The 23,851-nt window shown below is 37.6% G+C and overlaps 1 protein-coding gene across 2 annotated transcripts in view; it reads right to left on the reverse strand.

Moving 5' to 3' along the window:
* ADGRA1 (adhesion G protein-coupled receptor A1) overlaps positions 1–23,851 on the reverse strand; it is a 517,955-nt gene that overhangs the window by 218,899 nt on the left and 275,205 nt on the right. For both annotated transcript variants that reach the window (XM_060768686.2, XM_060768685.2), the window contains exon 12: positions 18,252–18,455. In XM_060768686.2, coding sequence (XP_060624669.2) covers positions 18,252–18,455 — 204 coding nt within the window. The remainder of the gene's footprint in view (positions 1–18,251; positions 18,456–23,851) is intronic.

A 23,851-nucleotide genomic window follows, 5' to 3' on the forward strand; every position in this document is an offset into this window, starting at 1 on the left:
ATGCGCTGCTGCAACATCTTTTTGCTTTTTTGGCTTTTTAAGCCCATTCCGCGGTGTTGTGCAGTGTTTTTATGAGTGAATGTCACCCATTGGCCTGATTTGATGCCAATTCGTCCAGTAGTTTTTGAATTATGTTAATCCCACAAACAAACATTAGATAGATAGATAGATAGATAGATAGATAGATGAGATAAGAGGAAATTCAGAAGTCATTTTTTTCATCTTTTTCTTTATCTATTTTGTGTGAGTGTTTTTAGCTTCTGTATATCTGGCCTCTACACGGCTTTTAATGTTAGAGCTGTCTTGGCGTCTTTACAGTGCAGTGCTGAGGGTGAGGGGTCTACATCTCAAATAAATAAATGCAGTTACTTAAAAGTCAGACTCATTTTATTCAGTCCTCTTATTCCTAATTCTTTTTTATGAAAGACTGAAATCCTATTCACAGTTATTTCAGATAAGATCTACTGAACAAAGTGGGACTGAGTTCTGAGTAACTCTGCATAAAGTTATATTGCAGAGAGATTGACAGTTCCTTCCTACATTGATAAGAGGAATTCTGATAAAGAATCAGGGGCAGTGAAATAGTGTCTTGAGACTACCATTTGGGCAGCAGTGGAGCTTTAGAATGCCAAATACTACATTTAAATCAATCCTGGTGCCTTAAAGTCAGAGATTTTTTTTTCAAAGAATGAACAATGCTTTGACCTAAAGGGCACAAAGACAAGGATTTAGGGAATGATGAGGTTAGTGTACTCATTCTCGAACTATGCATGTTGCTATGAAGTAATGCACTCAAACTCATGCCTAAGAGTTAGTCTCCTGGTACCTCCATGAATATTTCTGCTGCAGGGCTGAATATGGTACAAAAGAATAACATGAACATTGATATAAAACAGTGCTTCAGTTATTTAGAATGCAAAGTAATTTTCAAGTGCATTACATCTCTCCAAGTGAAGTGACTTCATTAAGTGAATCATTGCCTACTCTGAGAGTGTGTGAATTTATAAATACGATAGCAGCACATTTCAATGGAATATAGATATGAGTGAGTGACAGTTTCTTCCATATTTCCATTGGTTTATTACCTGTTTGCAAAAATGTACTCTGCAGTGGCATTTAAATACGCTGTCTTGGATTTTTTTTAAAAAAATGTTGATTTTGAAAAATGAGTTAGTTAAAAAATTAATTTTGAAAAACGAATTAGTTCCTATCTGTTGACATTTCACTGCCAGTTGTTAACTTAGCATGCCTTATTGCAAGGGTCCTCAAACTATGGCCTGAGGGCCGGATACGGCCCTCCAAGGTCATTTACCCGGCCCTCACTCATTGTCAACCTGGCTGAAATGACCTGAAAGCACACAACAACAACAACAACAATCCTATCTCATCAGCCAAAAGCCCACACTTCCCACTGAAATACTAATAAGCTTATATTTGTTAACATATGTTCTTCATTTTAATTATATTGTTTTAAGCATTTTTGCACTACAAAGATATGTGCAGTGTGCATAGGAATTCGTTTATGTTTTTTATTATAATCTAGCCCTCCAACAGTTTGAGGGTCTGTGACCTGCCAATCTTTTTAAAAAGTTTGAGGACCCCTGCCTTATTGTATCAGTGGCAAAAAAGTCAACTGTCAATATTATATATGATTTACAGTGATTTTTTTTAATAGCTGGGAAAATGACTCCTATCTAGTTGAAATGTTTGAGTTCTTTCCTCAATAGCACAGCAGCTGTTAATAAGTACAAAGTAAGTGGAATATACCACCCTTCTTGTCTAACTGCACACCATGCCAAATTTTCAAAACTACAGGGGATAATAATTAAAGATTAGAGGAATAATTCAAGGAGGAAAGAAGAAAGAACTTATTAATTTAACTTAGATTTCAAATACGAAACCACTTGCACTACTTACTATTCAAGAGCAGGACCATTTCATAAATATTACAGTACACTAATGATTAGCACGTTACTCTCACATCCTTAAAATTGGCAAAAATTGTGTCACAGATGCAAATGAAGCAGAGGTGGCCATCGGCTTTGAACAGTTTTTGCTATGATGTCATTCAATTACAAGGACAAACCAATCTTCCAATAAATAAAGTGATTATCTACGTAGTGGAGACTAACACAATGAGCTAGGAATAGTATTTGAAATCACAAAAACATGGTCCATTATGGTCTGATTACTACTGAGTTATAATGTCAATATATCTCTTGCTTATGTTATATCAATGCTAATAAAGCTACCAGACTGATTGATAACTGACAAATAGAGGGAGAGAAAGTGGAGGCAGTAACAAATTTTGTATTTCTAGGCGTGAAGATTACTGCAGATGCAGACTGCAGCCAGGAAATTAGCCAGGAGAGCAATGACCAATCTCAATAAAATAGAGAAGAGTAGAGACATCACACTGGCAACAAAGATCTGCATAGTCAAAGCAATGGTATTCCCTGTAGTAACCTATAGATGTGAGAGCTGGACCATAAGGAAGGCTCAGCAAAGGAAGATAGATGCTTTTGAACTGTGGTGTTGGAGGAGTGCCTTCTGAGAGTGCCTTGGATCGCGAGAAGATCAAACCAGTCCATACCACAGAAAATAAAGCCCGCCTGCTCACTGGAAGGAAGGATATTAGAGGCGAAGATGAAGTACTTTGGCCATGTAATGAGAAGACAGAGAATATAATGATGCTGGGGGAAATGGATGGAAAAAGGAAGAGGGAATGACCAAGGACAAGATGGATGTTGTTCTTGAAGTGACTGGCTTGACTTTGAAGGAGCTGGGGGTGGCGATGGCCAACAGGGAGCTCTGGCGTGGGCTAGTCCATGAGGTCACAAAGAGTCAGAAGCAACTGAATGAATAAACAACAAAAATAAAGCATTTGAACCATGCATTTGAACAATTTACAGGAAATACATCAAATAGAAAAGACTACATAATTTTCCTTCAATATGCTATAACGAAATTCCAAATTGTATACCTTTTATTTATGTATAAATCTTATTTAGAAAAAATGGGTAAGAGCAACTGGCAGCCCTGAAATTATAATATTTTAATATATATGAAAATGTACCATCTGAAGCATGTCTAAAGTCATCTTGCGTAGTGGCAGCTTTCTAATTGAACTGATCTCTAATATGAATGCATGGTCAAACTGCATGACAGCTACACCAAAGTTACAACTGCCTAGGACTTGCTGAAGGGTTTTAGACACAATCAACACATTTGGAGGATACAATCCAACAATGACTGTTTCATTAACTTATTATAACTGTTTTTAAATGAAAGTTTTAAAAAGCATACAGCAAATGCACAAAAGTATCTGGCATATTTTGTAAATCAATTTTTTTACATAATATGTCAGCTTACTAATGGCAATTGATTCTTTTTGCCTAGTCTAGTAGGGACTATCACTTAGATAAAAACTATATAATTATAAAACATTAAGGAGTCCCCGTTGGCGCAATGGGTTAAACCCTTCTGCTGGCAGGACTGAAGACTGACAGGTCGCAAGTTCGAATCCGGGGAGAGTGTGGATGAGCTCCCTCTGTCAGCTCCAGCTCTCCATGTGGGGACATGAGAGAAGCCCCCCACAAGGATGGTAAAACATAAAAAAACATCCAGGTGTCCCCCGAGCAACATCCTTGTAGACGGCCAATTCTCTCACACCAGAAGCAACTTGCAGTTTCTCAAGTCATGCTTGACACAGAAAAAAAAATGATTTTTTTTATCATATTCTATTTAATTTTATTTCTCTAGAAGCTTTGGACAATATACTGGGCACTGAAATTATAAAGTAAACTTTGAACATAAATATTAGTTCAGTAAGACTAATATTTTTTACTTTATTTTTTACTTGCATTAGAATGTAATAGAAAAAGAAAAGTATGTTATGTTCTATAAATGAAACAAAAATTGAAATCAGTGGTCAGGTAACATCTTTAACAAAACCAATCATGTTACTAAGCAAGCTTCTCAATTTTTCAGATCTCTTAGGTTGACTGCTGATCAAAATGAAGAGCAGGGAGTGGGAACACACTGATTTACTACTGAAGGGATACATTCTTTATTTAATGATAGCCTGAGAATGGAATCAAAGGAACATCAGATTAATTGAAAGGCTCAGTATCTTGAAATACTTTGATTGGTCCTAATACAGACATTTTTGAGTATACAGTTTGGATTGCAAGTGGTAGTCAACGTGATAAATGTATCTCTCTTGCTTATTGTTATAGAGCAATATACATTTTAGCATATGCATCACATCTACACTCTGATACAGACAGGTAAAAATTCAGAAAAAATTAAAGAGCTCCAATATATAGCAGAAGAGAAAAATCTTACAGTAAACCATATCAGACAAAAGTGAATAATCACATTGATTCTTAAAAGCCAAGCCCAGGCTATTTTTCTTAGAACATGTATCTTTCACTAGTTAAAAATTAAGCCAAGAGTTGCATATATTTCTTTTTATACTTTTCAGTTCTATTACTATTAATGTTTATCATTATGAGAATGAGCTTTTGATTTGTCAGGTTGCATTACTGGGAAAGTCTTTATGGTAAAATATTTCAAGCTTAACTGCTTTTATAAATTTTAGCATGGTACTAATGCAGAAGATACCAAGCAGAGCCCTAAAGCATGTTGACAAGGATATGGCTTAGCTCCAAGGTATCTAAATTTGGGCAGTGAAGTGCTTCCACTCATACAAGTGGGTTCTACATTTTATTCCGATTATTGCCTTCATATCTCAGTCTGGCTTTCCGGAAGTCACAGCGGAAAAAAGAGGACAGGTAAGCCAAATTTATGAGTGGTACTCTGCTTGCAAATTGTCAAGCTAAATCCTTGAATATATGTCTGCTGCATGTGTGTGGCAATATATCATAATGTATTAACTTGACTGTTCCAAACAATGTTTTAATGTTAATTATGTTATTAGCACAATTATGCTTTATTTGATTATTTGTATTCTGTTCTTCATTTTGATGTTAACTGTTTTTGTTATAAGTTTTTGTTATTAGTTTGTATTTTCTATTATTCTGATGTGTTTGTATTTGTTGTAGGGCATTGATGTTTGCCTTTTTTGTGTGTAAACTACCATGACTCTCCTCAGGAAGATAAGGTGGTCTGCAAATAAATAAATAAATAAATAAATAAATAAATAAATAAATAATAAACTTCATTTATATCCCTCCACCATCTCCCTAAAGAGACTCAGGGTGGCTTACAAGGCAAAACGGTACAAAAGTATAAAACAAGTCACATACATTTAAAACAACAACCCCCTTCAACACATGTAGCATAAAATCTAAAATAATACTATTTTAAAACAACAGTAGATAAAACTAAGTGCCATCAATTCACAAGGTGCCATATGGGCCCATTTAGCCTAGTCAAGGTCAAAGGCCTGTCTGAACATCCATGTTTCATGGTGGAACATATGGATTGAAGGGTGGGGGCTAATCTAATCTCTTTTGGGAGGATATTCCATAGCCAAGGGACCACCACAGAGATGGTGGTGGGACCGAGAAGAGGGCCTCCCCTGTCAATCTCAGAGCCCACGCCCGTTCGAAGAAAGAGATGCGGTCTCAAAGATAGGTTGGACTCGAAGTGTATAGGGCTTTACAGGTTGAATTGAGCCCGGAAACTTAGCCATTGGAGCTGCTTCAGCAAGGGTGTGGTATGTTCCCTGTAGCTAACTCAAGTTAGTAATCTGGCAGCCAATCTAAAGTTTTATTATATTATATAAAGTTTTATATTATTATTATTATTATTATTATTATTATTATTATTATTAGAAACACAACAAGATGAGTCCACAGCAGACACTCTGCTGGCTGTTCTAGTGGATCACACGTCGAACACTTCTCAAGTGTCTAGGACTCTGTGATGTATCGGTGAATAATGTGTGCAGATCCCATTATTATTATTATTATTATTGCTCAGAAATCATAGATGTGGGTGAAAGGTCAGGAGAGAATGCTTTTCAACATGGCCATACAGCCTAGAAAACTCCCAGCAACCCAGTGGTTCTGGCCATGGAAGCCTTCTACAATACATTTTAGACATTGTTTGTCCTTATGTCCTTCGTTAAGACATGAATTAAAAGCATCAGGATTAAGATACCACTCTTTCTGTGATCCTTTCCCTTCAGTCAGGAGAGAATGCTTCTGGAACATGGTCATAGAGCCGGAAAAACTTACAACAACCCAGCCAACACTGACTTACAAAGAATATAGTGAGTCCAAATCACCTTTTGCAAATGACTCAAAACTGAGTTGGTGGCTAATACATTAGAAGACAGAAACAGAATTTAGACAGACCTTGATAAACTCAAAAATAATAACAGGAAAGTAAATAGGGAGAAATGCAATATTCTACCTTTAGAGCACAGAAATCATACACACATACATTCTACACATTTATCTAGGAATAAAGCTAACTGAAACCAATAGGTTTTACTCCTAAGTAGGCTTTAAAAGAATTGCACTATAAGTCTTTGGATTTCGACTTTTAATTCTTAATAGTATAATATTGTACCAAGGTTTACACAGAAGTAAAGCTTTGTGGGTTTAGTATGCACTGAGAATTGACATATTAAAATGGAGAATACAACACAGAACAGGACAATGGGTAATCAAATCAGTACTCATCTGCCCAATAAATGAATGAATATTTCATCTAGTTCTATTTCAATTTATCTTAAATCCTGCATTTCTGTCATAAAATACAAACAAAAACATATCAATTAAACTATAAGCACCCATCAATTAAAACACAGTGATAAAGAAGGAATAAACAGTTTAAAAAACTCTTCAGCAGAAAATGGAAAAAAGCTTAAATGCCAAGGCTTGCATGATTAATTGTCTACCAGGGATGCAACAAGGCCTCAATATGAATGGAGTCCTAGCACCTGGCAACAGGCATTGAGGAGTCCTTATTCACATATATACTAAACATGCCTCCAATTGTGATGAGACTTGGGCCTAATCTGTTTAGTGTTGCTTGGTCCCGGGTAGGTGTACATGTCTGGAAGTAGTGTCAAATAAAGTTGCCTTCCAACCCCCGGAAGAAGAGACACGACACAAGATGTGGAGTAAACTAAGGGCAACTTTATTAATGTTACCTAATTAAATCTTAATAACATTAACCATTTCTAACCTAAATGAAACAATAATTTGGTGAGAGCTAAAGCTGAGATAGTGTTCCTGCCCGACCTACCCCTCGGCTGATATTGGGCGAAAACACCAGGTCTCTGGGTAAAGTAATCCAGGATGACCTCTGCAAGGAAACGCAATGGAGTAACTCTGCCCCAAGGAAATTGAGATCAGGGTCTCCCGTTTCAGGCCATTTGCGTATGCCCTCATCTGGGCCCTAAAACCACCAGATGAGGGTTTCCGCTCTTGACCTACAAAAAGGGTGCATTGGGTTTACGCCAAGATATGTCATTGTCCTCTAATTCCGCCTTGGCCTATTTAATCGCCCAAACTCCCAATATGCCTTTTAACAGTTTAGGGTAGGCAAAAAAAAACCCTATAACTTAGAGGGGGGATTCCTACCCGCCCCCCCCTCGGCGACCTAAAGTTATACTGTTAGTGACAGGAGGGTGGGTTAAAATCTTTTTTCGAATGAAGCTAGGGGGGGCAGAAGTAGCATTGTAGCTCCTCCCCCTCTGGAAAATAGATCCAGCTGGATCCATTTTCTCAGCCTCTTCTCCATGGGAGGAGGCAAATATCCTTTCCAGCCCCCACTGTGCGGGGACTGGTAAGTCCTGATGGATCTATACAGCCCCTTTATTGCAGAATAAAAAGGGGGATGCCCAGACAACATTCTGGGCAAACTCGAATTAATCCGCTACAAACCAGGAAAACGGAATAAACCCACTATCAAATTAAGATGTGGAATAAACCCACTATCAAATTAATTTGATAGTGGGTTTATTCCACATCTTCTTGGAAGGCGCGGGATAAACCCACTACTTCCGGTGTCTGGACTGCAGACTGTGGGAATACCAGCCCCCTCCCTAGAAGCCCCCCTAAGCACAGTAAAAAAAAAGGGAAAAGAACCCACCCAGGCGCCATAAGATGGCTGCCAGAATTCTTCTGGCACGTACAAATGATGCACCAGGAGAAAGATGGGGAGGAAGAAAATTGTTCCTGCCCGCCCCCCTTTCTCCTGGAGCAACATTTCTATGTTCCAGGAGAACTCCGACAGCCATCTTATGGAACCCAGGTCTTTCTGTGTTTAGGGGGGCATGTGCTTTCTGTGGAAATAATATCACATTCTTTTGCCCTACCCTGTTATGGTTCTGGAAATACTGTCTATGCCTGACCTGTTCTTTATTGCTGGGTTTCATCCCTGACTGCACAAGTCTCCAGCTCTCAGTTAGTAGTTAGCCTAGATAGATTAGAGTGAGGGATTCCTTCCCCAATTTTCTCAAGCACGCTTATCTTAAGAAGGGGCTTAAATGGGGGTTGCCTTACTCATCTTTGCATGCCACTATCTCCTCCCCTTTGAATACTTAGCAATGTGACCTCATCGGGGAACATGTAACTTCCTCTTTAAAGATATTTTTATTGGACTGGCAAAAGTCATGTGGTCAGTGTTCTCCATATTGCCGTTTTTTCTCCTTTTGTCTTCTCTAGAGTGAGGAGGCCTCTTGCCATTGTCCAGGCAAGATGTAGTAGATACAGTTACTTTTATTATTTTTTCTTTTTCTTTTCCTTAGACGATAGCTCAGTGAAGCTAGTTAGCTCCAAGAACCTTTCCTATGTAGAATGGATTTCTTTTGTCTTTAATAAACATATTATTTTTGATCTTATGAAGCTGTGGATCTGCAATCCTGTTCCATTGTGTTGAATAGAAGCCAATCCTTGCTCAACATGTAAGTTTCTGCTGCTTATGAACTGTGCATCTAGTAGACTGCTTTATTTTTGGTGGAATTACCCCCAGAGAGGGTTATTTTGAGCCTAACAGCTCCTGATTCCAAACAGATATGAATAGAAGTAAAATACAAAAGAAGCGCACACACAAAAACCGACTCACTAGGGATATCACTATTGAAATGTTCCTTCAGTACCCAACTTTTGAACATTGCAGGGTGAGATAGTTATAATAATCAACACAGAGGACTCTCAGCTTCGTTGTGTTTACGTTTTTTCATAACTTTGTCTTTAAATGTATAAATTGTATTTGTAAATGTTCACTTTAATGATTAAACTAAAGAAAATTGCATTAGGGGACACGAATTTTAGTGGGGGCAATGGCCTTATTTTGTCTCCCGCACATAGCTACACCCCTATTCACCCACCCTGCAAAACCTTCTGAATGTGAAGTATATTGTATTATCTCTAAGCTTTCCATTTGTGGCATTCTTGATTGATTGCCCTTTCAACTTTTAGTTTGGTAGGAAAGTTTTGTACTTCTTGTACCTTGACTAAATCATTTCCCTGCTGGGTGGCGCTTTTCCATACAGTACTTTGGATAGAGAACTGATTTTGCTCTGCAATCACTGGAAACCATGTGCAATAACAGAGAGGAAGTGAAGAATTCTGTTTCTGAGAAGTGTCACTCAAAGGCAGCTAGCGTCATTCTTTCAATTGCTTCTTGATGTGGGAAAGGTATGGGGGAACAAATCACTTTCTGCCAGGTTGCAAGACTAAGAAAGAGACAAGAGATGCTCAGGAAAGCTCAGAAAGTGCTGGCTGAGTCCTAAGTAAGTTAGCTCAGCATATTTCTCCAGCATATTTCATCTTTCCAGTGGACCAGATAAGAAGGGCAAGAAGAAACTGGCCTTTTAACTTATTCAGTTTCTCATGGGAAATACAAGTAAGGGTGAAAGAAATCCTATCATCTCTCATATCAATGACTAGAGCTAACCCGTAACACCCAAGAAAAACGTAAAAAAAATCACAGGGAGTTGCCATATATACTAGAGGTGTGCATTTTTCGTTACTCTTCATAATTCAGAATAAATTCATTAAATTCATATTTGCAAGGAGATATCTGACACATAGGCATGGCCCACGCCAAAAATGTAAGAATCAAAACTTACCACATACTTTTTGGTTTTAGTTTTCTAAATCTTGGAAGGCTCCCAAAGTCAGTTTCATATTCAGTGCAAGCAAACCAAGTTGAAAGCAAATTCAAAGGCTGCCTTAGTGCTTTTGGAGCGGAAGAAAGAGAGAGCAGTGTTTTCTGGGAGCAGAACAGAACTCTGAGAAATATAGTTTGGGAAGGGAGGAGGCCCATGTCAGAGAATTCAAAAGGCCCTGCCGTAAACTACATTTCCCAGAATGCAGTGCACTGCTCAGCATCAGAGAGATTTGCCCCTCTGTAGCCAGCCACAGTTCCAATAAATTATGATTTTTGTTCCTGGGTTATAAATTTCCTAATTGGTTCTATCATAAAAACATGGCAAAATTTATTAAACTATAAAAACTTTGCCTTTGTATGAGGGATATCATGTTATAGCACATTTTGCGATCCAGTCCACAGAGTAAAAATTGTCATCCACCCATTTAACAAAGTTTTTGGCACAAAAACAAAGTTCCTGGTGGAGAACTACTACTTTCAAAGTAAGGACTATACAATTAAACAGGAAATAATACTTTCAAACTAGGAACATATTTTCTTTATTATTAAAAATGTTGTTCATTAAAATTTTGAAATTTCCCCCAAAATCCATGGGAAAGGGAAACACTCTGAAATTTGGCGGGCTAAGAGGGGTAAATGTGTTCTGCTATTGTAGTGAGTTTCACCCTAATAGCTGTAAAAATGAGGGAGGGAGGAGCCCCTGAATTTTCCCCAATTATAGTAATTATGTGTAATTATTATAATGAAATAATAACAAAATTTTGTTCCTCTCATTATAGTAACTAATTTTTCACTAGTGATACTTTAGAAGCACTTTAGAAACAAAATGCCAGCACCCCTCAGTTTTGTAATGACTTTTGAACCATTTTTTTATATATATACATTTTTATTGGACATTTTGGGAACGAAGATACATGTAAAGAGGGGGAATATTCAGAAAGAAGATAGAACAATAGGAAAAGCAATCAGAAAGAACCACTACCCGAGGGAGAGGAAGAAAAAAAAAGAGCATCAAAAATGCAAAAGTGCAAAAATATAAAAGTCAAGAAATAAAAATAAGATATATAATAATAATAATAACAATAACAACAACAACAACAACAAACAAACAAATAAAAATAAACAAAAAGGAAAAAATAAAAAATAAATAAATTGTCTCTTGACTTCCATCCAGCCTTCTGCGGGACTTCTATTTTTGTAACTTACATATACGCTATACTGAAGATGACAGTTCATGCTTCTACAAAAAGCGAGGCTATGGATCAAAACTTCCTGTAACTTCCCTTCATATTGGATATCTTAGTGTTTATTTAAAATATATTTTTTCATATTCCTCTATTTTTGACCAGTCTGTAAATTTAATCGGGCTCCCCGAGTTCTTTTTTAACAAAAATGTTAACTTATCCATGTCCTTAATCTCTTTTATCTTTAGTCGTCTAAGTCCGGTGTTTCTTTTTGTTTCCAATGTTTCGCATAGCACATTCTGGCCCCGGTGATGAGGTAAATAAATAAAATGTCATCGTTAGGATCTAGCCTTATATCCGCGTCAGTTATTCCAAATAAATAATATTCTGGCTTCATGGGGTATTTAACCTTAAGCATCTGTTGGATGGCTGTATGTATTTTTCCCAAAACCTTTTTGCTACTTTACAAGTCCACCACAAGTGGAAAAAGGTGCCCTCTTGGTCTTTACATTTCCAGCAGTATTTTTGTGTGTTTTTGTACATTACATTCAATTTCCTTGGTGTTATGTACCAGCGGTGAAACATTTTAAGCCAGTTTTTTTTAGATCCATAGAATATGTATTTTTTTTTGTTCCAAATTGATTCCCATTCTTTAAAAGTTATTGTTCTTCTTAGATTATCTTCCCACTTCGTCATGCATCCTTTAACTATTTCTCCTTCCGCGGACCAGTCAAGCAATTTGTTATATATCTTTGTGATAATTTTGTCACTTTTGAACCATTTTTAATGGATTTTTAATGGATTACACATCTTTATACTCATGTATAAATAAATCTTGTGTATGTCGAAGGGGGGGTTGGGGGCAAATATTTCTCCCATATAAACCTTCCCACATTCAGAAGCAGCTACACTGCCCACTTTTATCTTGCTGTGGTGGTAGAATGGAGCCCAAACCACCTAGTGAGACTGAATCCAGTTTAGGTCCTCTGGACAGCCACCTTTACCTGTGTTGTGCTGTCATTGCCATAGACAAAGAAATCCATGCTGCCCAGCAAATTCCCTCACTGTTGCCCACATTAGGGACCTCAATGTGATGACGTCCTTAGTGTATGCATTTTGTACCTATTCTTCTGCAGTGTTCAGAATGTTCATCTGATGTAACTACTATGTCTGTGCATATTTATTTATTGGATGATCTTTTTTAGAGAACATGTTACAAAGTTCAGACAGATGCAAAAACAGCAGTATAATTATGCTATGGTTTGTTTGGAACACAATAATTATCTTACTTCATATTAAAATGTAAACCCAACAAATTTATACTCTAATCCTGCACCCACTGTGTTGGCATCCACTGGTCCTTGTCCTAATGTTCCACAATATTTTTGCACATTTCGATGTGCCAGCTTCATATTTGAATCAGTAGCTGCAGAAAAGGTAGGGGTAAGGGTGAAACCACTTAGCACAAAATTGGTGGCTCCTGAAACTTATTTGCCTCTGCTGTTTAATCCTTCAAGCAAGATACAGAGATGAGTGGCAGCTAGCCAGTTAGTGAACTGTGCTTTCCCATTCCTAAGCACTGTTCTGCGTTATAACTAAAAGAAGACATTGTTCATATTTTTCAGGTACACAAAATTAACATTTACTCTCAATTTAGTTGTCTGCCAATTCCTGATGTTTCTTTCCCTTGTTATGACAACGTAGTTTGCTTAAAAAATGAAAAAACAAACAAACATGTGATTAGATTCCCTTCCCCCTGGGAACATGCCAGGCATCTAGGATTTATCCCAAGCTACGGCAGAACATTTTGTTTGGAAACCTTGTATAAAATCTTGGCAGTACATCACTGTATAAAGAGCTTTAGCAAAGCCTAATCTTTTCTTATATATTTCTGCCATGTTTATTAGAAATGTCCAAGTCAAATTCATGGCCAAACATGGATTGTCATGTCTCCTTTCCATGAAAGAAATATTTTTAAAACACAGGTATGGTTACCAGACAACTCTTTAAAATCTTGATTTCATAATTATAACCACATGTAAGGTTTTATTCAAGGTATGTCCCTGCCTTGGAATTCAAGTTATGTCTGTCTGTTGCAGCAGATTGCTTTAAAGTACAATGTTTTTGTTTGCATAATTTCATAATTCATTGATATTTCAACTCATTTCCACTTGAAAATGAGGCAGTTTTCTGTATCTAATTGTCTCAAAATCACCATATGTGAAAAATTAGTTTTACCAAAGTATTAAATTAGTAGAATCCTTCCATTTTCTTTAACAGCAAACAAAACTGAAGAAGGTCAGAAGATACATAAAACTGCATCAAGTTTTAATTATGTCACAGTGTCATTGTTTTACTGTTTTATTGTTTTGCTTGATGTTTATTATTTGCTTTTGAGTTTATTGTGTATTGTATGTTGTTGATTGTTCACGGCCTTGGCCTTTGTAAGCCGCATTGGGTCCTATGGGAGATTTTGTGGGGTATAAATAAAGTTAATAAATAATTAATAAATAAATAAGTGTTGGCTGTTGTTAATGCTAAAGGTGCCCTGCTAGTTTAACAGCTATATACTCTTTGGATATATTGTGATGGGCTTTTAATTGATTTATATAATGCTTTTGAGTAGTGGGAGTGAGCCCATCCTGATATCTGTTTGATGCCTCCTTGACAACTCTTTCAAATGAAACAAGTATGTGGCAAGCCCATGTCAGAAAAGGATGTCTGATCTTTCCTGTAAAAGATGTTTCATGTGATATCTATATATATATAAATAATCTGTACATAAGGGGTACCTTAAAAACCAAAGATCCAATGAATGAAATCACACCAAATTTGGCAACAAAACGTCTCACAACACAAGGAGTGACCATCACTCAAAAATTATGATTTTGTCATTTGGGAGTTGTAGTTGCTGGGATTTATAGTTCACTTACAATCAAAGAGCATTCTGAACTCCATCAAGGATGGAATTGAACCAAACTTGGCACAGAGAACTCCCATGACCAACAGAAAATATTGGAAGGATTTGGTGGGCATTGACCTTGAGTTTGGGAGTTGTAGTTCATCTACATCCAGAGAGCACTGTGGACTCAGACAATGATGGATTTGACACATGCACTCAATACGCCCAAATAAGAACACAGATAGAGTTTGGGGAAAATAGACCTTGACATTTGGGAGTTGTAGTCACTGGGATTTACAGGTCACCTACAATCAAAGAGCATTCTGAACACCACGAATGACAGAATCGGGGCAAATCTCCCATACAGAACCCCCATGACCAAGAGAAAATGCTTAAGGCCATCCAACCCAACTCCCTTCATCAGGGCAAGAATACGTAATCAAAGTACTCCTGACAAAGAGCCATCCAGCCATAGATAAAGATATATATGAAAAACACACATATATATGTATATGACAGACATAATATCATAGATTTGAAAGGGACCCTTAAAGGAGGACAGTAATATGTCCCGTGTTCCAGAGTAGGCAAACCAGACAATCTCTATATCAACACTGACAAAGAAACAACAAGAAATACTGTTTACCCACAAGCATAAAGAAATTACATATATTAGAAACCAAAATTTCTCATTATTTTATTTTCCAGATCACCAGACTGGGCCACAGCAGCGTGTGGCAGGGGACCGCTAGTACCCTATATATTCATGCGTAAGTCTAGAAAGTTTGGTCAAAAAATCAACCCCAAAAACCTGGGGCAACTTATCCACGGGCCATCGTAGGTATTGTTCCTTAATTCATAATAAAAAGGGATCATCCTCTTTTCTGAGTAAAGTCAAGAGGTTTGTCTGTACTGGGAGAACAACAACAACAACAAAAAAGCACCAATCCCCTCTATTTTCTCTGTCATAGCTCTGCTTCTGGCCTTTTTTAATATCTGGGGAAATAATGGTGATGGCCCCCTGAAGCAGCTTTGACTTCTTCCCTCTTTACAGACTGACTCTCAATTTATCCATGGGTCAAAGCAACACAAACTTACTGGCAACCTAGAGCCAAGTTATACAGGCATCTTAACAAAACTTTGAATTGGGTCTGGAAAATGACCGAGAGATATATGCTTCCAGTCTAGCTATACAGTCTTGCCACAGCTTTCTGAACTAATGAAAGTTTCCTCCAAGACTCCCTCAAAAGTAGATAAGCCCTTTTCAATTCATGTGATGTATTTACTTGTCCAATGTGCCTTTGGGCATATCTGACATGTCCTAGTAAGAGAACATTTTGAAGACAAAGGAGCAAGTAGTGAATAAGCTGTCCATGGGATAATAATTATTCCATATTAACAATACAGAACCTGTGATAAACTGCAGTTCCACAGCTTCTGCCCAAAACACTGATTGAAATAACTTTATGTGGATGCCCAAGAAAGTATTATAACCTTGAGAAATCAACATTTCCAATTGTACAAAGTACGGTAATCATTTTTAAAATTCAAAGCTATATTCTAATCCACTTGAACTGGAGGATCTCTCATTATCTTCTCCTTAAAATGTACAAAACATTTTGAGTAATTTCTAAAAAAAATTATAGGGAAACATTTTGCATGTCTGTTCTATCCTGGTACATATCCCCCAGGAAAAGACGTCATTTTACAAAGTCACTTTAAAAATGTATCTTCCAACATCCCATGACATATTCCAGTTTCAAAAGTGTGAAAGGAGAAAGGAAGGGAAGAAGGGAAGACCACATTTAACCATTTCTAAGAATTCTTGAAGCAGCTTTGGATCACTGTCTTGGAAAGCAGTATTCTGTAACACACAGAATAATTCCAAAGCTTATATTACAATGCTATTCATATATATTCAGAAGTACTGTAAGACCCTTGTAATTGTGAAACCCATATCTGTGCTTTCACCTACCCACGACAAAATGGGGTATTGCATTGGAGAACTCATCCAATTCCTAGAAATGATACCGAGGAATCTTTAGGGCCTCCAGCAAAACTCTATCCTATGATGGGACCAGAAATCCAGTTATGTAACGGTACTTGGCCATTTCCATGGTTTCAGATAACCACAGTTCAGCTGGAAACCTCTCCCCTATGCATATTGGGTCTTAACCGTATAAAATGGTGAGATCACTATGTACAGGATTATAAGATTCTGTTTAAGATTCTGTTCAAGGGTAAGAAATTCAACTTGTGATGATCCGAGAAAAAAATAAAAATGATAATATAGTAAAATGTAATAGAAAGAAAAAACTGTCACACATTGAAGAGGAAGAAGAGGGGAAGCAGAAATTTAAAAAATCTAACAAGGGCAATACAAACCACAACAAAGAAGATTGAAAGCCGAAAATCTTTTTTCTTCTTCCCTCCTCCCATTTTCCCACAACTATAAATCTTCTTTTTTTCTTCCTCTTTTTATTTTCCTCTCGCCATTCTATTACTCCCTGTCTTTTCCCCTTTACTCTTATCCCCCCTTTCCTATTTTAAGATATGGTAAATAAGTAATTTTACTTAATAAAAATCATTAAAAAAAGAAGTTTAACTTGGAAAACTTTCAAACTATACTATTTATTTCATCTGCTTCATTATGTGATATAAATAATACATTCAATCAAGAATCACACTTTTATGTATTTTCTTAGGTTATTTCAGACCTCATAAAATAGAAAATACTGTGCATTAAAATTGTGAAGACTGTTAACAGGCATATCATCAGAAACAAAATTATCTGTTTTTCTGGACACATTTTTATTAAGTCCTTACTGTATTAAAATCCAATAAATCCAATAAATATATAATTTTGTAACTGAGTTTAATCATCCTGACCAAACATATGGTGACAGCCCTGGGAAGCTTTACTTAATTAGCTTCCCTTTCCAACATTTTTAGAGTGTCCCATATAAACGCAAGTCAGATTTTAATAAAACAAGGAACCAAAAATGGTATAGAAACATACTTCATTAGAATTGAGCCAAAAACAAGAACAACAACAAATCTTCTACAAGCCAGTTTTTCCATCATTATGAAGCTTTGATTGCTCTTATATACTTTTACTCCTTCTAAGAAGTTATCTCCTGCCCCAGCCACGAGCAACAACGACAGAAGAGTATGTTTTCTTAACCTATTTCCTCATAAACATAAATGAATCTTGAACAAATTAAAGGGATTTGACCACATTTATGTAGACAGTCTTCAGGTTGGTTTGTCAACTGCCAAGATAAAAAGAGCTGATTTGATTTCTTCTTGTGGTATTCACTGTATACTATTTCAAATACCAAATACACTCATGCACAAGTGTCTAAGTGTATAAGTTGAGGGCAGATTTTGGAGCCAAAATAATGCGTGTTGATATGACTTATGAATAAGTTTAAGATATATTGCAGATAATTGAAAGTACTACTACAATTTGAGGTGTCCAGTTGCTCCTTGTTGCCACTGCCATTTCCATACCAAGGCATTCTAAAGGCCAGAAATGGCCACCATGGCAGAGAGAACAGAGGGGATCAATGCTTCTTTTAAGTTATCTTTTGCCATTCTACTTAGAAAAGGGGATGGATTCTTTTTAAAAAAAAAAATAGTTAGGATAAAGTACTCACACTGACCTGTGAATAAGTTGAAATAAGTTTTGGGGTTTTCACTAAAATTTCTAGAGTTATACACGAGGATGTAGGGTAAATTAACTTCAGTGTAACAAACATTACATACATCCAAGCGATCTGCATTAATATACTTGCATACTGGACTGTGGCAGGGGGAGACAGTGCCATATTTTAGGATTTAAGTATATTTTGGAGTATTAATCTATTGCCCTTAAATTCTCACACATGGCCTGCAAGGAAGTGTGTGTGTGTGTGTATTGCTTATCAATATGCACAACCAAGAGGAAGTTCACAACACTATTTTATATAACATCTCTAAACTTTGTAATGACTGCTGCAAATACTGCTCTCAAAGTAAACATACGCACACACATTTTAAGTATATTCATTGCTTGCACTACTTACCATTGAAGAGAAATTCTTCAAAGAGGCACTGTGACTGCCAGCATTACACTTAAAATTCAAATGTTGGTCTGTTTCCCTGCTCTCTGTGTCACGGCTCAGTGACCTGTCGGAATTTGCAGATATTTTCTGGAGGGCAGTGCAAGTCATCCCCATGAAGTTAGACGGCTTGATCATAAAGGCCTCCAGAGCAATATTAAGAGAAACCTGTCAAAACAAATTGGAAGAAGTGGTACACTGTTTACATATTTTAAAAGGCAATCGGTTGTATAAAATCCACATTGTACATTAGCATGTATGCTTTTAAAAATGCACCCATGTTTATGTACACCCCTACATAAACAGTACGACCCACATATCCATAGGGAACGCATTCACAGACTGTGTGTAAATATATGAAGCTGAAAATAATAGAGCAAACCCTTTTGCAATGAAGGACTTCTTGGCCAAGAATACCCATATCAAAGTCACATACCTAGTGAAGACTCTTTTCCCCCCAACATGAATAAACAAAACCATGGATATGATGGGTATAGGAGTCATCGTATCCAAGTATACAACTTGTAGGACATTGAGATTGCTTTAAACAACATTTTAAAATGTAAAAAACCTAATCTTTATGTAAGCAACATTGGGATTTGAGAACAGATATTCCTGTGACTTCAGTTCAAGTCCCATTGTCCTAGCGGGTGAGAAATTTGCCTTATACCTGGGAGGCTCTATGGATTTCCATACAATGATAGTGGAAAAATGAGATCAAAAGCATGGGAATGATACTGGTCAAGGGTACTGAGTGGTCAGACCTGTCTCTAGCTGATAACAGTAATTGGAAAATTGGATGGAATAGCTTGGGACTTCCTTTATAGGATACAGAGACACCAATACATGTTGCACACCCTTTATATTTTGCATTATACAAATGATAATGATTGGATGACTTGTCACCCTCAGAACATGCTCACACGGTATGGTTTGATATTAAAGATGGCAAATGGATAAGGGAAGATTCAGATGGTTTTTTATTCACTATATACATCTTCCCACTTTGATGCATACCAATCATCTTTCCAGTACTAATACAATCTTAGCAAACCCTCGATTGTGGAGATAAATCACATGAAAAGGCCCAAGCGTATCTAAACCTGATGTTGGGGGTGGCAAGTGTAGAATAATACAAGTGGCATGCTTTTAAAAAAGAACCAATACTTTTTCCCTGATCACATTACATGCCTCACACTCCCAGCTTATGTGTAGCTGTAACACAATACTACACATGATACTTGGGGTTTGAATCAAATGGGATGCCAGCAAAAGTGTCCCTGTGGTTTTAGTGGCAAGGGGTCAGAAAATTACTAAGTAGTTGGACCTTATCATGTTAGCCACTGGAATTGCCTATATCGTGGCAAATATAGCAGTGTCCAGCAGGGGGCTGGAGGAACTTGTTGCCCCATGTCATACATAGCCCAGCTTCAACCTTAAATCATCTCACAGGGAAAAGTGTCTGCTGCTCAGCTTCCTCTGTTGATGTCTATGCATAATGGGAAGCCTACCATGTTGCCACAGCAGTGGTATATGCCTGCTCCTCTCCATTTGAGTCATGGAGCCCCACCAGAAGTAGATGTAGGTCATAGGATGTGAGCTGGTAGACTCCATGGTGCAAATGGCGAGGGACTAGCATATGTCACCAAATTTAGTCCATCTGATGAGGTAGCAAGACCATATCAGAGCAAACAGTATCTCAACATTCTTCTTAGATTATCACAGAATCTGGTTCTCGTGTAGGAAGGCAGCTTATAAAGCCCTGCCCAGTGAATGCAGAGGTACCTGCACATTTGCATATCTAGACCACACGTGCAAATACGGAAAATATCAGCAGCTCCAAGACACTGGCCAAAGGAATTTTGCCCACTATTGGGCCAGCAACTTTAACATTGCTAATTACTTGATAAAAAGGAACATGGAATTCTACTCCACTATGAAATTAATGTTTCCCTTCACTGCCAGTAGGGAACAAAAAGATCCAACATGGTGAAATGGTTCAATTGATCCTGTTCAGCTATGGAAAGCTACTGGGTAATGTTAGGTGAGTCGCATTATCTCAGCATCACAGGTTGGAAAGGGGAGAATAACAATGAAACAGTAAAAGCCTTTAATTGCACTCAAGAAGCATTGTCTTCACTGTAGCATTAAACAACCCCCCAGTGAAGTCACCCTCCCAAACAAGAAAGCATTAAAATCAACAAAAGAAGTGTGTGTGTACACACTCACATTGCTGGTTGAAAAAGCGTTTTTATGTTAACATATCAGGAGCTGTGGTGAATGATGTAAAACTTTTAAAAATGCCAATAGAGCAATACACAAGGTAGAGTAGCATGGGAACAATATGTGGGGTATTAGAGTCTGATTGCCTAAGATGGGGTGGACTTCCACATTGTTGAAGTCAATCATTTTAATACTAGTTATTCTGATTTTGTTACTTTTCTATTTTTTCTACCTTGGAGACTTACATAGAGCAGTATCTTCTTTACCTGTTTTAAATGTAGTAATATTAATATGCTCACCACCCTAGAAATATTTGAAGCCACAAACTAACCACTTAGTCATGACCAAATGAAGGGAATAAAATAAAAAATCTAAGCCTGCTAAGTCTGCTGGGTTTTGGAGATCCTAGAAGTTATGTTTTAGTTTCAGCCTGATGGAAATTGCAATCTTTAAAACCATTATTTTAGTTCTTTTGTCAAGATACAGTAGATCCTTCATTGTCTATTTCTAGGAACTCTGCCATGGAACTTCTTTGGAATGCAGCACAGAGATAAGAAGTTGCATTCTGAACCTCGCTGAAAAACAATTGCCTTGTAGGAGCTTATTCAGCAAAAAACCAACAAGAAGGAGTGTGAAAATGAGGCAGGCATTTCACCATTTTTTCATCTTGCCTATACAGCATTTTGAAGCCAATCAATTGCTGATAATATAAGGTCCCTTACAAAGTATAAAAACTTCATTTATCACTCAGGATTTGCCATCTTTTTGTTTTTGGTGCTGTTTGAAAAAAAGCTTCCTTGCTCTTGAGATTTGCTGTCTGTCTTACTTTATCATTCCAGGAGGTGGAATTCCCAGGACATATGTAACTGATGTGCAATGTGCAATGCCCCAAAACCGTGCTGATTTCAGTTCTGTTTTCGGCTGCCTCCCTGGTTCCATTTTCTGGGATATTCCTGAAATTGTTTTTATTCTGGTAAGATCTGGTCCATTGGTGCACTGGGGAAACTTAGAGGCTCGATACTCTGTCATTTTCAGGCCTATCAGGATGAAACTTGCCTCACTTGTAGGCCATATTTACGACTGCAAGCCCAGCAAGTTTCGGAATGTATCACTAATCCACTGATTTTTAGGAATTTTAAAAAAAATTTATTATAACTTTTTTTTAAAAAAAAAAAAACCCCACAAGAGAGGGTTTGGGGAATTGAAGTCCCAACCAGCATGCTCCAGAAGAGAGGAAGAGAATGGACACAAGTCAACTAGGCCTCTGATTGATTAATAAAGAAACATGAGAAATGGAGAGAAAGAAAAACCTCAGCCCCTATCATGCTCAGGAGGAAGCAGAGAGGCTCCTTCAATGCTCACACTGCACAAAGTGCGACAGGGAAAGTGGTTTCCGAGCAGGACCTCTCTAGAGGAGATGCCTAGGGAAGCCTTTCCTATATTTTCTCTCTTTCTATCTCTGTATTTCCAGACTTATTTGTCTCACATGCATGTTCCAAGGAAGAAAAAGGCCAAGTTGCCACTGCCAGCTACCCATTATTGCCTGATTTGAAAGGCCACCCACATGCTGCAGCCGCCGCCTCAGTTAGACTGCTGTCCAGCCCCATTTGCCCCAATTAGTCATGATCCGTTCTGGTTAAGGGTTGGCTGAGTCCTGCTCAGTTCATTTTTGGCAATCCCACTGCCGGATTACTGAATTTTCCCAAATCCCAAATCACCAAATGGAATTCTCCACACTTCCAATAACTGAGGACCTCATCACACTGAATCTACTGTAAAGCTGGTTTCTACCTTCTGCAGAATTCTGGGGTTTGTAGTTTCGGGAAGAGCCTTTAACAGCCTCACTAAACTATAAATCCCAGAATTCTGCAGGAGGCAGAAACCAGATTTAAAGTGGGTTCGTTCTCTAGTGTTTTTTTTTTGTTGTGTCAGGAGCAAGTCGCTTCTGGTGTGAGAGAATTGGCCGTCTGCAAGGACGTTGCCCAGGGGACGCCTGGATGATTTGATGTTTTTATCATCCTTGTGGGAGGCTTCTCTCATGTCCCCGCATGAAGAGCTGGAGCTGATAGAGGGAGCTCATCCGCCTCTCCCCGGATTCGAACCAGCAACCTGTCGGTCTTCAGTCCTGCCAGCCCACGGATTTAACCCACTGCGCCACCGGGGGTAGTGTGATGAAGTAGTGAATCTCCACCTGTTCCTCACTGATGGTACATAACACCTTCACTGAGGATAAATAAGACATTTGCTGTTCTAATGCAAACATATTTTTTTTCAACAAGCCACCTGCACTTAACTACGATTACAATTAATTGCTTTTGGAATGAATGGAAATTATGCAGGAATTCATCTTACAGTGCACTAGCCACAATAATTTGTTCCATTTTACCATGGAAACCAATATGGGTTTAGGGAAGTCAATTTTCTTGAGGATATGTGAAGTAGAAGGGATGGTCCCTAAGTCAGAACATCTTGTCTAATTATGTAAAGTGGTGATTAGCAGGGATAAAGGAGTTGCAGTGAGAACTTTGGCCAAAAACATTCTCAGATTCTTAGTTGGAATCATTTATACATGGCATTTTCACACTGAGACAGAAACTAGTCCAGTCAGAGTGCTTCAGTTTGTCTAATTGCTTACTGGCTAAACTCCAAAATGAATGGCAATTATTTAGTATTGTGTGAGGCTACAATGGAAAGTTATGAGTGTAGTGACAAGCAGCAGGTGAATTTACACTAATTCCATAGAAAAGTAAAATGGGAATTGGTTGTGAATGGTGGATATAAAGAAGTCCCGTGAAGAGTAAGAAAGAAATCTGCTCTTTGCATAGACAAAATACTCATACCTGAAGAAAAATGGGTGCATCCACCCACAAATGAGAATGGAAAAAAATCAATACTCATTAAAAAAAATACAAACCACTATGTTATGCAAAATGAGTGTGCATGCTCTTACTGTGATGGAAACATTGTGCATATATGCAATGTGTTATCAAACACAGCAGTTGTTTACTGAAATCAACTGTGGCTTGCTGAAATCATCTTGTCAAAATTCAATTGTGTATCACCTTTGGTATTCAAAGGTGATACAGGTGGGAAGAATATTTTTTAAAAGGTCATTCACAAGAATGGGTGTCTTGAAAGATCCAGAAAACCCGTTAAAAAGGTCTGCTAAAGTGATACCACAGTGCCATAATTGTACAGCAGAAAGGAAACCATAGATTTTAAAAAAGATGCAGAAGCCTAGAGGATTTATTCTCTCTCATGATCAGGTACCTGCACATGTAGAACTAATCAGATTATGGACGATAGCTTCTTTGCTACAGACATAGAGTTCCTCCTATCTT

Source organism: Anolis sagrei, chromosome 3, assembly GCF_037176765.1.
Source record: "Anolis sagrei isolate rAnoSag1 chromosome 3, rAnoSag1.mat, whole genome shotgun sequence".
NCBI classification, from domain to species: domain Eukaryota; kingdom Metazoa; phylum Chordata; class Lepidosauria; order Squamata; family Dactyloidae; genus Anolis; species Anolis sagrei.